The sequence below is a fragment of the Cyclopterus lumpus genome, chromosome 23 (genome assembly GCF_009769545.1).
Source record: "Cyclopterus lumpus isolate fCycLum1 chromosome 23, fCycLum1.pri, whole genome shotgun sequence".
NCBI classification, from domain to species: domain Eukaryota; kingdom Metazoa; phylum Chordata; class Actinopteri; order Perciformes; family Cyclopteridae; genus Cyclopterus; species Cyclopterus lumpus.
This window is the reverse complement of record NC_046988.1, coordinates 17,304,704-17,321,606: the sequence shown is the minus strand read 5'-3', so window position 1 is coordinate 17,321,606 and position 16,903 is coordinate 17,304,704. Positions and strand designations below refer to the sequence as shown.

The 16,903-nt window shown below is 41.7% G+C and overlaps 1 protein-coding gene across 1 annotated transcript in view; it reads right to left on the bottom strand.

Annotated features, from left to right (window-relative positions):
- stab2 (stabilin 2) overlaps positions 1-16,903 on the bottom strand; it is an 81,688-nt gene that overhangs the window by 32,429 nt on the left and 32,356 nt on the right. The window contains exons 19-38 of the mRNA XM_034526867.1: positions 15,639-15,698; positions 14,239-14,340; positions 14,068-14,154; positions 10,809-10,920; positions 10,531-10,711; positions 10,328-10,421; positions 10,045-10,203; positions 9,857-9,952; positions 9,684-9,776; positions 9,558-9,605; positions 9,025-9,158; positions 8,842-8,944; positions 8,463-8,540; positions 8,124-8,213; positions 7,930-8,037; positions 6,628-6,759; positions 6,427-6,555; positions 5,321-5,383; positions 4,344-4,442; positions 3,552-3,747 (exon numbers count right to left, since the gene is read on the bottom strand). Coding sequence (XP_034382758.1) covers positions 3,552-3,747; positions 4,344-4,442; positions 5,321-5,383; positions 6,427-6,555; positions 6,628-6,759; positions 7,930-8,037; positions 8,124-8,213; positions 8,463-8,540; positions 8,842-8,944; positions 9,025-9,158; positions 9,558-9,605; positions 9,684-9,776; positions 9,857-9,952; positions 10,045-10,203; positions 10,328-10,421; positions 10,531-10,711; positions 10,809-10,920; positions 14,068-14,154; positions 14,239-14,340; positions 15,639-15,698 — 2,164 coding nt within the window. The remainder of the gene's footprint in view (positions 1-3,551; positions 3,748-4,343; positions 4,443-5,320; positions 5,384-6,426; positions 6,556-6,627; positions 6,760-7,929; positions 8,038-8,123; positions 8,214-8,462; positions 8,541-8,841; positions 8,945-9,024; positions 9,159-9,557; positions 9,606-9,683; positions 9,777-9,856; positions 9,953-10,044; positions 10,204-10,327; positions 10,422-10,530; positions 10,712-10,808; positions 10,921-14,067; positions 14,155-14,238; positions 14,341-15,638; positions 15,699-16,903) is intronic.

Sequence of the window (16,903 nt, the reverse complement as noted above, 5' to 3'; positions counted from 1 at the left end):
CCCATACGATGATATCTGATCACTGTATTGATCCCCATACGATGATATCTGATCACCGTATTGATCCCCGTACGATGATATCTGATCACTGTATTGATCCCCGTACGATGATATCTGATCACCCTATTGATCCCCGTACGATGATATCTGATCACTGTATTGATCCCCGTACGATGATATCTGATCACCGTATTGATATCTGATCACCGTATTGATCCCCGTACGATGATATCTGATCACTGTATTGATCCCCATACGATGATATCTGATCACTGTATTGATCCCCGTACGATGATATCTGATCACCCTATTGATCCCCATACGATGATATCTGATCACTGTATTGATCCCCGTACGATGATATCTGATCACTGTATTGATCCCCGTACGATGATATCTGATCACCGTATTGATATCTGATCACCGTATTGATCCCCGTACGATGATATCTGATCACTGTATTGATCCCCATACGATGATATCTGATCACCCTATTGATCCCCGTACGATGATATCTGATCACTGTATTGATCCCCATACGATGATATCTGATCACTGTATTGATCCCCATACGATGATATCTGATCACCGTATTGATCCCCGTACGATGATATCTGATCACTGTATTGATCCCCGTACGATGATATCTGATCACCCTATTGATCCCCGTACGATGATATCTGATCACTGTATTGATCCCCGTACGATGATATCTGATCACCGTATTGATATCTGATCACCGTATTGATCCCCGTACGATGATATCTGATCACTGTATTGATCCCCATACGATGATATCTGATCACTGTATTGATCCCCGTACGATGATATCTGATCACCCTATTGATCCCCATACGATGATATCTGATCACTGTATTGATCCCCGTACGATGATATCTGATCACTGTATTGATCCCCGTACGATGATATCTGATCACCGTATTGATATCTGATCACCGTATTGATCCCCGTACGATGATATCTGATCACTGTATTGATCCCCATACGATGATATCTGATCACTGTATTGATCCCCGTACGATGATATCTGATCACCCTATTGATCCCCGTACGATGATATCTGATCACTGTATTGATCCCCGTACGATGATATCTGATCACTGTATTGATCCCCATACGATGATATCTGATCACTGTATTGATCCCCGTACGATGATATCTGATCACCCTATTGATCCCCGTACGATGATATCTGATCACTGTATTGATCCCCGTACGATGATATCTGATCACTGTATTGATCCCCATACGATGATATCTGATCACTGTATTGATCCCCGTACGATGATATCTGATCACCGTATTGATATCTGATCACCGTATTGATCCCCGTACGATGATATCTGATCACTGTATTGATCCCCATACGATGATATCTGATCACTGTATTGATCCCCATACGATGATATCTGATCACTGTATTGATCCCCATACGATGATATCTGATCACCCTATTGATCCCCGTACGATGATATCTGATCACTGTATTGATCCCCATACGATGATATCTGATCACTGTATTGATCCCCATACGATGATATCTGATCACTGTATTGATCCCCATACGATGATATCTGATCACCCTATTGATCCCCGTACGATGATATCTGATCACTGTATTGATCCCCATACGATGATATCTGATCACTGTATTGATCCCCATACGATGATATCTGATCACTGTATTGATCCCCGTACGATGATATCTGATCACTGTATTGATCCCCGTACGATGATATCTGATCACTGTATTGATCCCCATACGATGATATCTGATCACTGTATTGATCCCCATACGATGATATCTGATCACTGTATTGATCCCCGTACGATGATATCTGATCACCCTATTGATCCCCATACGATGATATCTGATCACCGTATTGATCCCCATACGATGATATCTGATCACTGTATTGATCCCCATACGATGATATCTGATCACTGTATTGATCCCCATACGATGATATCTGATCACTGTATTGATCCCCATACGATGATATCTGATCACCGTATTGATCCCCGTACGATGATATCTGATCACCCTATTGATCCCTGTACGATGATATCTGATCACTGTATTGATCCCCATACGATGATATCTGATCACTGTATTGATCCCCGTACGATGATATCTGATCACTGTATTGATCCCCGTACGATGATATCTGATCACTGTATTGATCCCCGTACGATGATATCTGATCACTGTATTGATCCCCGTACGATGATATCTGATCACTGTATTGATCCCCGTACGATGATATCTGATCACCGTATTGATATCTGATCACCGTATTGATCCCCGTACGATGATATCTGATCACTGTATTGATCCCCATACGATGATATCTGATCACTGTATTGATCCCCATACGATGATATCTGATCACTGTATTGATCCCCATACGATGATATCTGATCACTGTATTGATCCCCATACGATGATATCTGATCACTGTATTGATCCCCGTACGATGATATCTGATCACCCTATTGATCCCCGTACGATGATATCTGATCACTGTATTGATCCCCGTACGATGATATCTGATCACTGTATTGATCCCCATACGATGATATCTGATCACTGTATTGATCCCCGTACGATGATATCTGATCACCCTATTGATCCCCGTACGATGATATCTGATCACTGTATTGATCCCCGTACGATGATATCTGATCACTGTATTGATCCCCATACGATGATATCTGATCACTGTATTGATCCCCGTACGATGATATCTGATCACCGTATTGATATCTGATCACCGTATTGATCCCCGTACGATGATATCTGATCACTGTATTGATCCCCATACGATGATATCTGATCACTGTATTGATCCCCGTACGATGATATCTGATCACCCTATTGATCCCCGTACGATGATATCTGATCACTGTATTGATCCCCATACGATGATATCTGATCACTGTATTGATCCCCATACGATGATATCTGATCACTGTATTGATCCCCATACGATGATATCTGATCACCCTATTGATCCCCGTACGATGATATCTGATCACTGTATTGATCCCCATACGATGATATCTGATCACTGTATTGATCCCCATACGATGATATCTGATCACTGTATTGATCCCCGTACGATGATATCTGATCACTGTATTGATCCCCGTACGATGATATCTGATCACTGTATTGATCCCCATACGATGATATCTGATCACCGTATTGATCCCCATACGATGATATCTGATCACTGTATTGATCCCCATACGATGATATCTGATCACTGTATTGATCCCCATACGATGATATCTGATCACTGTATTGATCCCCATACGATGATATCTGATCACCGTATTGATCCCCGTACGATGATATCTGATCACCCTATTGATCCCTGTACGATGATATCTGATCACTGTATTGATCCCCGTACGATGATATCTGATCACTGTATTGATCCCCATACGATGATATCTGATCACTGTATTGATCCCCGTACGATGATATCTGATCACTGTATTGATCCCCGTACGATGATATCTACCCTGATCACAGTGGACTCCGTATTTGCCGCTCTGGCAGGTTTCACAGGCGGTCCCGTTGAAGCCGTTGCCACAGCGACAGAGTCCGGTGCCGTTGGTCCCGTCTGCACACGCCCCGTTACCGAAGCAGGGCCGACCCTTGGGCCCAGGACACGGCTCACAGTGCTGCCCGAAGAAGCCTCCGCAGCACCTCGGGCCCTGCAGACAGGAGACAAGCTGAAGGTCGGGTCTGTGTGACCTCTGCCCTCTCACTGCAGCACACCTACCGTGACCTTCTGTGACCTCTGCCCTCTCACTGCAGCACACCTACCGTGACCTTCTGTGACCTCTGCCCTCTCACTGCAGCACACCTACCGTGACCTTCTGTGACCTCTGCCCTCTCACTGCAGCACACCTACCGTGACCTTCTGTGACCTCTGCCCTCTCACTGCAGCACACCTACCGTGACCTTCTGTGACCTCTGCCCTCTCACTGCAGCACACCTACCGTGACCTTCTGTGACCTCTGCCCTCTCACTGCAGCACACCTACCGTGACCTTCTGTGACCTCTGCCCTCTCACTGCAGCACACCTACCGTGACCTTCTGTGACCTCTGCCCTCTCACTGCAGCACACCTACCGTGACCTTCTGTGACCTCTGCCCTCTCACTGCAGCACACCTACCGTGACCTTCTGTGACCTCTGCCCTCTCACTGCAGCACACCTACCGTGACCTTCTGTGACCTCTGCCCTCTCACTGCAGCACACCTACCGTGACCTTCTGTGACCTCTGCCCTCTCACTGCAGCACACCTACCGTGACCTTCTGCAAGCAGGCGGCTCGGCAGCCGATGGTCATCAGCGCCTCTCCTTCAAACATGCGGATCAACATGCACTTCCTCTTCCTCTTGGATTTCTGCCCAGAACAGGAAGTCATCATAAGTTTGATCTGAAGATACAGAGTTCCTCTCTATAGGGGCGGAGTCAATGGATGCAACTACCAAATAATGATGATGATGAAGATAATATTAGCGCTGATAATAATCATAATAATGATGATGATGACGATGATGATGATGATGAAGATAATATTAATATTAACGCTAATAACAATCATAATGATGATGAAGATGATGATAATAACAATAATGATGATGATGATGAAGATAATAATAATGATATTAACGCTAATAACAGTCATAATAATGATGATGATGAAGATGATGATGATAACAATAATGATGATGATAATAATGATGAAGATAATAATGATGATAATAACAATAATAATAATGATGATGATGAAGATGATGATAATAACAATAATGATGATGATAATAATGATGAAGATAATAATGATGATAATAACAATAATAATGATGATGATGATGAAGATAATACTAATGCTGAAGATAATAATAATATAAACGCTAATAACAATCATAATAATGATGATGATAATAATAATAATGATAATAACAATAATAATAATGATGATGATAATGATGATAATAATTAAATAATGATAATGATGATATAAATGATAATAATAATAATAATAATAATAATAATAATAATAATAATAATAATAATAATAACATAATGTCTCTTGTGGGACTATTTTGTAATTCAACAACTGCTGAAACTTTTCTGCATATCGTGTGTTTCTAACATTACATGATAATGTTATATTATATGATGTATATACAGTATATATATATATATATATATATATATATATATATATATATATATATATATATATATATATATGATTTCCAGTTAATAACTCACGTCTGGGACGCTGTCGTTGGGGCAGATTCTCTTTTGTGGGAACAAACAGTCCAGACAGGTTCCCTGAGGACCCCAAAGAGAACGTATGAAAGAACCACAAATACCTCATTATGGAGTAGAACCAGGACTAATACTGCAGTATAGGAAGTACTAACGTGTATTTGTACCAGGACTTTGTGGTATCTGGTACTAATACTGCAGTATAGGAAGTACTAACGTGTATTTGTACCAGGACTTTGTGGTATCTGGTACTAATACTGCAGTATAGGAAGTACTAACGTGTATTTGTACCAGGACTTTGTGGTATCTGGTACTAATACTGCAGTATATGAAGTACTAACGTGTATTTGTACCATGACGTTGGTGTACCTGGTATTACTGCAGTATATGAAGTATTAACGTGTATTTGTACCATGACGTTGGTGTACCTGGTACTACTGCAGTATATGAAGTATTAACGTGTATTTGTACCATGACGTTGGTGTACCTGGTACTACTGCAGTATAGGAAGTATTAACGTGTATTTGTACCATGACGTTGGTGTACCTGGTACTACTGCAGTATATGAAGTATTAACGTGTATTTGTACCATGACGTTGGTGTACCTGGTACTACTGCAGTATATGAAGTATTAACGTGTATTTGTACCATGACGTTGGTGTACCTGGTACTACTGCAGTATATGAAGTATTAACGTGTATTTGTACCATGACGTTGGTGTGTATTAACGTGTATTTGTACCATGACGTTGGTGTACCTGGTACTACTGCAGTATATGAAGTATTAACGTGTATTTGTACCATGACGTTGGTGTGTATTAACGTGTATTTGTACCATGACGTTGGTGTGTATTAACGTGTATTTGTACCATGACGTTGGTGTGTATTAACGTGTATTTGTACCATGACGTTGGTGTGTATTAACGTGTATTTGTACCATGACGTTGGTGTGTATTAACGTGTATTTGTACCATGACGTTGGTGTGTATTAACGTGTATTTGTACCATGACGTTGGTGTGTATTAACGTGTATTTGTACCATGACGTTGGTGTGTATTAACGTGTATTTGTACCATGACGTTGGTGTGTATTAACGTGTATTTGTACCATGACGTTGGTGTACTGGGCGTCGTCACAGCGGTTCCTTTTGATCTGCAGAACTGATGACAGACCGTGAATAACTCCTTTTCCACTCAACAAGTTGGAAGAGTTCATCTGAGCCTCGTTCACGAACAGCTGGAGGAGACATAACGGTCGGGTTATCATGTGATCAGCCGATTATTGATTATTGATCCTCGATGTTCAGACCTTTCCGTCTCGGGGGAAGAAGCCGAGCTGGAAGGAGAACCCGAGGAGCGTCTGCTTGTAGCCTCCAGGCTGGAGGTCGGTCTTCAGCAGGCGCTCTGAGACCACCACATGGTACCGAGTCGTGTTGACATCCTGTTTACAAAATAAGAGCACAAAGAGGACTTCACTGAACCAAACACATGTCTATGTTCTTAAACATATATATTGGAATTATATTAGTTTCATTTGCTTTTTTGTCCAGTGTTAAAATAATTTTAGGAAGTTAAAGACATCAATAATGGTAAATCAGAGCATAATAAATAAACTATTACTACTTGTATATATTCTTATCTTCTTTTACTTTATTTTCATATAGACAAGTATAGTCATCATCACGTGTCAAGAACTCTCTCCCTATGAAACGTTAATCTAACTAATATCGCTCCTTCATCAATAAGGAAGGGAGCGGTTCTTCAGGGGGAGTGGCCAGCTTCTCCAGCTAATGGAGCTCTAGCACAAGTTCAGACAGGAAGTCCAGACCCCTCAGCCGCCATCTATTCCTCACATTCCTGCCAATCATTCCTCAGCATCCTCACTCATTGTTGACTTGCTGTCATCGTCCTGCACCGTCAATCATGACACCAGCTGCGCAGATCAGCTGATCCCCTCTATCCAATCAGCACAATGACACGGCTAGCCAATCATCTTGCTGCTGTCTCATTTAAATATGTCTCTCTACCTTCAGTTCTTTCATGCTGCTGTTACGCACCCCTCCACCTCCCCATCTCCTCCTCCTCCCCATCTCCTCCTCCTCCCCATCTCCTCCTCCTCCCCATCTCCTCCTCCTCCCCATCTCCTCCACCTCCCCATCTCCTCCTCCTCCCCATCTCCTCCTCCTCCCCATCTCCTCCTCCTCCCCATCTCCTCCACCTCCCCATCTCCGCCCAGTCTTCATCAGATCCATCAGCTTCATACAGCTGAGACTTCATCATTTCATATCATCTGTTAACAATAAACATTCATCCTTTCTTTATCTAACTGGTCTCTCCCTGATTGAACTTAAGTTAGCCTGCGCTGGACCAGGTTCATATTTTGGGATGTGTTGCCATGGTGATTTTGCCAAACTTGCTTTGTGGAACCAAAAAGCCTGACTTATAGGGCCCTGGTCTCTCCCTCATTGAAATATGTGTATATGTGTGCATGTGAAACATCAACAGGCTGACGATGTGGACCATTCGGTTGGTTCTACTGGCTCTCACGTGGTGTCTGGCTTCAGGACCTTTTGTCCACTTCACAATAAGGACTACATTCTACTTCCTGTACCAGGACGGTCACAGACGATCTCTGGAGGTAATCAGTCACGGCAGCGTCCGTTGGAGCGAACACGGTGAACTCGTCCGCCTGTTCGATCTGCTCCGTCAGGTTGTAATCCTGAACAAGACAGAAGAGCGTAAACCAAGCGCTCTGACGTGTTTCCAGAGTTAAAGACGTATCGTGGTGCGTTGGTGAGCTCGTACCATGAGATACGATCTGAACAGAGAGAACTCGTCTCTCAGAGCCAGAGTCGCCAGCAGACCTTCACTCAGCTTCCTCTCAGGAACCAAAACCTGCAAACGGAAAGACCTCGTTAGCATCATTAGCATCGTTAGCGTTATTAAAGGAACCCTGTTTTACAATGTGATTGTTTCTGAGTGATTTAAAGGGACGACATGGTCACAAAGTCATATAGTTTAAAGTCTTAAAGTCATAGAGTATGAACCACAACGAGCACCTGAGTGGTGGAACATGGCGATGGGGGTACTAGAACCTGATCAGCAGGTTAATCCACTTTGATACCAACACATGAGAACCCTCACCTGATCGATGAGGTGGATCAGGCCGTTGGTGGCGGCTATGTTGGATGTAGTGATGGTCGCTCCTCCAACTGACGTGAGCTGAGGAACCAACACACAGAACCAAACCTGAAACTTACTGAGAACCTTACACAGGCTCAGTCCACGGACGTTACAGGGTGTCTGTTAACTGTTTCATGTTTTACACAAGTCAACTTTATTATTATACTATCATAATTATACATTATATTTATTTGTATTTCTGCTGTAAAGACATGGGGGTCAATGGGGATTGACTGTTGGAGGCTACCACTTGCTATGAGAGGTCAAATAAGTTCTTGCTCTAGTTTTGTGAACCGAAATGATAAAACAAGATTGTGAACCAGCCTCTCTGTGGACTCACCTCATTGGTTGTTAAAACAGGAAGTGATGCCTTGAGAAGGGAAGTCAGGGAGGAAGTGCTGCTCAGACTGGATACGGGGTAGTTCCCGGGGATCACATGGTTTCTGGGATGAAGGACAGATGGTTGTTAGTTCAGTGCTGGAATGAAAAACACTATATGATTGGCATCCCGCTGAGCTGGAACCTGATGAGACTCGGCAGGTTTCCCTTCGTGGTCCAGAAGGTTTTGTCCTCTGGAGACATTTTGGAGACAGCAGCCGAAGACGGAACCAGGAGGGTGATGTTCTGCTCCGACAGAGACCAGGACAGACCGGAGTCCTGGGACACAAGGACGGAGAGACATGTTCAACGTGTGACGCTTGTTCTGAAGTCTCTGTCTCTGTGAATTATCATGTACATTTAAAATATGAAACATTGTGATGTGTTTGAATGCATAGGATTTTATGGTCTGTTCAAAGATCTCATGGATCAAAAAGGAGGATCTCAGGGTACATGGTCTTAAAGGCAGGGTACATGGTCTTAAAGGAAGAGCTCATGGATCCTAAAGGAGGATCTCAGGGTTCATAGATCATAAAGGAAGATCTCATGGATCATAAAGGTGGATCTCAGGGTTCGTCATAAAGGTGGATTTGTTAAACCTTGAGACTTGAACACAGAGTTTCCTGTTTATGTGTCTTAATCGTGTCATTATATTATACCCTGAGGTGTGACACTCACAGTTGTCCAGGTGGAGAACTCTGAGGCGTCTGGCAGATACAGCAGCATCTAAAGGCATCAGGAAAACACACTCAGGTCTGTTGGTGGAGCTGCAGGGACACAGGCTGACGTAGGAACGGGACTCACCTGAGCGACGGTGCCGTAACACCTGTGTCCGTCTCCAACGTACCCGTCATCACAAACACACGTCCACTGGGAGGACAGCAGGCGGCAGCTGGCCTGAAACAAAAGACTTTATTCTCCTCTTCTGTCTGCATGCTTTCAGCTTGATGAAGAAGAGGAAGCTCTCTGGGACTCACTAAGAAGTGGCAGCCTCCGTTCTCAGAGACACACTGGTTCACGGCTTCACAGTCTCCCCCGTTCCCTTTGTAGCCAGCTTTACACGAACAGTCACTCTGTGGGTGGAACAAGAACATGCAAAGAGTTGTGGCTGATGTGACTCTGCTCTTATTACGGCTGAGAATAGATCCAATATATGACAAGTCACCTGTCCAGGGCCGACATAGATGCAGGTGGCGTTGGAGTGGCAGCCTCCTCCGTCCGACCCGTCACAGTTGTTGATTGGCTGACACTCGTCCCCATCCTCCCTCCATCCGGTAAGACACTGGCAGGTGTGAGTACCTGGCCCTGTCTTTATACATTTAGCCTGCAGGGGGCAAGGTGAGGTCCTTGGGTATTAAAACTGTGTTTGTATACCCACAATAAATCTTCTTCCTCTGAGTATATTTAAGAAGGTTACATCTGATTGTAGAGTTTAATAACTGACTTACATTCAGGTTGCAGCGGCCTCTGAGAGGTGGAGCACAGGGGTCGGACTCCACACAGGTGATACCGTCCCCTTGGTAACCAGGTTTACATCCACAGCTGAAAACACACAGCAGGTAAACTGAACAAGTTAGTCTCATGAACATCTGTTCTCTTGCAGCTGCTCACGGCTAGCAGGTGATCCTCAACACGCTGAAGGTAAACCCACCTGGTGGTTCCCTGATTGAAGCTGCAGTATGCATGGGCGTGACAGAACTGAGCCTGAACGCCACACGCCACCGTCTGCGTGTCACAGAACCGACCGGTGAAACCCATCAGACAGGAGTCCATCTTACAGCTACCGTCTGAGTCCGGGCGGTTGTCACACTTTCCGTGGATACAGGGACAGGCTGAGGACAGACAGCCGAGGGTTAACACAGGTGGGCTTTTAAACATGACATCACAGATACCTGTATGAGGTCACAGGACGAGATGATTCAGACTTACTTCTGTCACAGTTTGCTCCATATTTGTTTGAGGAGGAGCAGTACTGACAGCGAGAACCTCTGTAGTTTGAATCGCAGATACATGATCCATTTCCTCCGGTGCCCTCAAAACACTACACAAGAGAGAAACACTTCCATTACCATCATTCTCCTCTAAACACTACATGAGAAACACTTCCATTACCATCATTCTCCTCTAAACACTATACATGAGAAACACTTCCATTACTATCATTCTCCTCTAAACACTATACATGAGAAACACTTCCATTACCATCATTCTCCTTTAAACATTATACATGAGAAACACTTCCATTACCATCATTCTCCTCTAAACACTATACATGAGAAACACTTCCATTACCATCATTCTCCTCTAAACACTATACATGAGAAACACTTCCATTACCATCATTCTCCTTTAAACACTACATGAGAAACACTTCCATTACCATCATTCTCCTCTAAACACTACATGAGAAACACTTCCATTACCATCATTCTCCTCTAAACACTATACATGAGAAACACTTCCATTACCATCATTCTCCTCTAAACACTATACATGAGAAACACTTCCATTACCATCATTCTCCTCTAAACATTATACATGAGAAACACTTCCATTACCATCATTCTCCTCTAAACACTATACATGAGAAACACTTCCATTACCATCATTCTCCTCTAAACACTATACATGAGAAACACTTCCATTACCATCATTCTCCTCTAAACACTATACATGAGAAACACTTCCATTACCATCATTCTCCTCTAAACACTACATGAGAAACACTTCCATTACCATCATTCTCCTCTAAACACTACATGAGAAACACTTCCATTACCATCATTCTCCTCTAAACACTACATGAGAAACACTTCCATTACCATCATTCTCCTCTAAACACTACATGAGAAACACTTCCATTACCATCATTCTCCTCTAAACATTATACATGAGAAACACTTCCATTACCATCATTCTCCTTTAAACACTATACATGAGAAACACTTCCATTACCATCATTCTCCTCTAAACACTATACATGAGAAACACTTCCATTACCATCATTCTCCTCTAAACACTACATGAGAAACACTTCCATTACCATCATTCTCCTCTAAACATTATACATGAGAAACACTTCCATTACCATCATTCTCCTTTAAACATTATACATGAGAAACACTTCCATTACCATCATTCTCCTCTAAACATTATACATGAGAAACACTTCCATTACCATCATTCTCCTCTAAACACTATACATGAGAAACACTTCCATTACCATCATTCTCCTCTAAACACTACATGAGAAACACTTCCATTACCATCATTCTCCTCTAAACATTATACATGAGAAACACTTCCATTACCATCATTCTCCTCTAAACATTATACATGAGAAACACTTCCATTACCATCATTCTCCTCTAAACATTATACATGAGAAACACTTCCATTACCATCATTCTCCTCTAAACACTACATGAGAAACACTTCCATTACCATCATTCTCCTCTAAACATTATACATGAGAAACACTTCCATTACCATCATTCTCCTTTAAACACTATACATGAGAAACACTTCCATTACCATCATTCTCCTCTAAACATTATACATGAGAAACACTTCCATTACCATCATTCTCCTCTAAACATTATACATGAGAAACACTTCCATTACCATCATTCTCCTTTAAACACTATACATGAGAAACACTTCCATTACCATCATTCTCCTTTAAACATTATACATGAGAAACACTTCCATTACCATCATTCTCCTCTAAACACTACATGAGAAACACTTCCATTACCATCATTCTCCTCTAAACATTATACATGAGAAACACTTCCATTACCATCATTCTCCTCTAAACATTATACATGAGAAACACTTCCATTACCATCATTCTCCTCTAAACATTATACATGAGAAACACTTCCATTACCATCATTCTCCTCTAAACATTATACATGAGAAACACTTCCATTACCATCATTCTCCTCTAAACATTATACATGAGAAACACTTCCATTACCATCATTCTCCTTTAAACATTATACATGAGAAACACTTCCATTACCATCATTCTCCTCTAAACATTATACATGAGAAACACTTCCATTACCATCATTCTCCTCTAAACACTACACATGAGAAACACTTCCATTACCATCATTCTCCTCTAAACACTACATGAGAAACACTTCCATTACCATCATTCTCCTTTAAACACTATACATGAGAAACACTTCCATTACCATCATTCTCCTCTAAACATTATACATGAGAAACACTTCCATTACCATCATTCTCCTTTAAACATTATACATGAGAAACACTTCCATTACCATCATTCTCCTCTAAACATTATACATGAGAAACACTTCCATTACCATCATTCTCCTCTAAACACTACATGAGAAACACTTCCATTACCATCATTCTCCTCTAAACACTACATGAGAAACACTTCCATTACCATCATTCTCCTCTAAACATTATACATGAGAAACACTTCCATTACCATCATTCTCCTTTAAACACTATACATGAGAAACACTTCCATTACCATCATTCTCCTCTAAACACTACACAAGAGAGAAACACTTCCATTACCATCATTCTCCTCTAAACACTACATGAGAAACACTTCCATTACCATCATTCTCCTCTAAACATTATACATGAGAAACACTTCCATTACCATCATTCTCCTCTAAACATTATACATGAGAAACACTTCCATTACCATCATTCTCCTCTAAACATTATACATGAGAAACACTTCCATTACCATCATTCTCCTCTAAACATTATACATGAGAAACACTTCCATTACCATCATTCTCCTCTAAACATTATACATGAGAAACACTTCCATTACCATCATTCTCCTTTAAACATTATACATGAGAAACACTTCCATTACCATCATTCTCCTTTAAACATTATACATGAGAAACACTTCCATTACCATCATTCTCCTCTAAACATTATACATGAGAAACACTTCCATTACCATCATTCTCCTCTAAACATTATACATGAGAAACACTTCCATTACCATCATTCTCCTCTAAACATTACAGCATACATTGTAAAAGTAAAAGGAATGGATGCGTTAACATTGAAGTGCCATTGCTCAGTTTATGTGTAGAACCACAGATTGAAAGTTCCTGAGAAATGAAATGAGACTAAATAATATGAAGTGATGAATGGATCAGGAAGGGTTGGATCTGACCTGGCCGTGTCCGGAGCACGGGGTCTGGTACCCCCCAGGACAGGGTCTACAGTCTGGACCGTAGAACCCTTTACAGCACGCTGGAGTCTGAACCACAAACACAAACACCGGTCAGCTGCATTCAAGAATCATGCATTAATAACATTAATAACGGTCGTTGGGTTAGTTTACCGTGACGGTGGCGTTGCAGAGCGGCAAGCAGCCGGTAACCGGGATGGTGAGAGCCGGTCTGGGGATGGACAGAAGGTAGACGCACCCAAAGGTGGAGGAGCCCTGATCAATAGAGAGGAACTTCATCAGGCTGACCATAAACCAACAGGTATGAAGACATAACGTACCATAAACCAACAGGTATGAAGACATAACGTACCATAAACCAACAGGTATGAAGACATAACGTACCATAAACCAACAGGTATGAAGACATAACGTATCATAAACCAACAGGTATGAAGACATAACGTACCATAAACCAACAGGTATGAAGACATAACGTACCATAAACCAACAGCTATGAAGACATAACGTACCATAAACCAACAGGTATGAAGACATAACGTACCATAAACCAACAGGTATGAAGACATAACGTACCATAAACCAACAGCTATGAAGACATAAAGCCTGGTACCATAAACCAACAGGTATGAAGACATAACGTACCATAAACCAACAGGTATGAAGACATAACGTACCATAAACCAACAGGTATGAAGACATAACGTATCATAAACCAACAGGTATGAAGACATAACGTACCATAAACCAACAGGTATAAAGACATAACGTACCATAAACCAACAGCTATGAAGACATAACGTACCATAAACCAACAGGTATGAAGACATAACGTACCATAAACCAACAGGTATGAAGACATAACGTACCATAAACCAACAGGTATGAAGACATAACGTATCATAAACCAACAGGTATGAAGACATAACGTATCATAAACCAACAGGTATGAAGACATAACGTACCATAAACCAACAGGTATGAAGACATAACGTACCATAAACCAACAGGCATGAAGACATAACGTACCATAAACCAACAGGTATGAAGACATAACGTATCATAAACCAACAGGTATGAAGACATAACGTACCATAAACCAACAGGTATGAAGACATAACGTACCATAAACCAACAGCTATGAAGACATAAAGCCTGGTACCATAAACCAACAGGTATGAAGACATAACGTACCATAAACCAACAGGTATGAAGACATAACGTACCATAAACCAACAGGTATGAAGACATAACGTACCATAAACCAACAGGTATGAAGACATAACGTACCATAAACCAACAGGTATGAAGACATAACGTACCATAAAGCAACAGGTATGAAGACATAACGTACCATAAACCAACAGGCATGAAGACATAAAGACTGGTACCATAAACCAACAGGTATGAAGACATAACGTACCATAAACCAACAGGTATGAAGACATAACGTATCATAAACCAACAGCTATGAAGACATAAAGCCTGGTACCATAAACAACAGCTATACGGAAGTAGAGCCTGGAGAAAAGAAGCAGAGTGAGACCTCTTACCGTGTAGACTCCAGTGGAGCATTGGTACACTTTGACTTTGGAGCAACTCAAACATTCACCCTGAAAGGAAAGAGAGATGATATTGCTATGAAAGTCCTCATCTATAAGAATATAGAAAATTAAAGCTGCAAGCAGAGATGAACGGGTCCTCGCTCACCCGCGCCAGTCGGGGGCGCCGGTGGGACGGCGGCCTGCTCGGCGGAGAACACGGGGTTGCCGGTCGTACGTTTTACCGTTTGTCGCGTAACGCTGATTTTCTTTCGCCAGTAGGTGGCGCTTCGACTATGAGTGAAAATAAGCTTGTCGATATCCTCAGGCCGTGACTTGTAACAAGCACGATGAGTTTGGGGCAGATTGGAGGAAGTCCAGTTGAGCCAGTAGGTGGCGCAATGAGTATCTGAACATATACATGCACCATGTGTCTCTGCGTGAAGTGTAGACCACGTTGTGTACATTTCATGTGAATCTGATGCATTTTAGGCTTATTTGTTTTGGCCAGTAGGGGGCGCTTTGAGAATGTGAACAGATACATGCATCATGTGTGTCTACGTGAAGTCTAGACCACGTCATGTAAATTAAAGCTAAAAATAAAAGTGATGAAAAAAATGCCCAGCCTGGATTTGAACACACAACCCCCACACTCAAGGAAAGTGTTAATCCCACTGCGCCACTCGTTTGCTTTAGTTACAATATATTTTAATGGAACTTGTATAACTATTAGATATTAGTGTCTAAAACTTGTCATTTTATTTTTTTAGTAGGTGTTCCAATGACAATGTTGAATGTTTCTCCTTGTACATGTGTTCAGGCCTTGAGTGGCATCATGCATGATTCTTTTTGGAAAGATTGGTGTAGTTATAGCAACAGTCTCTAGCATAACAAAAAACAGAAAGTGGGATTTTATAAGTGAGAAGGTGTGAAAACATGTTTTTTGTTTTTTTCAGAATAATCATCCTCAAGGCCTTCTGATCATCCTCGAAAGAAGATTGAAGTCGATCGGATATTTTTTGTGGGAGAAAACGTTAAATGTATAACGGCGAAAAGTGCCAAAAACGATCGAAAAACGGGCAACTTCGTTGAATTATTGTAGCGCCCCCTAGTGTTCAAATCGCACAAGATTTGTTTAGCAACTTAAGGCATGCCATGCGCACTTAGGAAAAATATTTTCGAGTGATTAGTCCCAATAGTGTTGGAGATATGAGCAGTGAAAAATAAGACACGCCCCTAAGATGTTCATTGGGCCATAGATCTTTACCACAATGAGA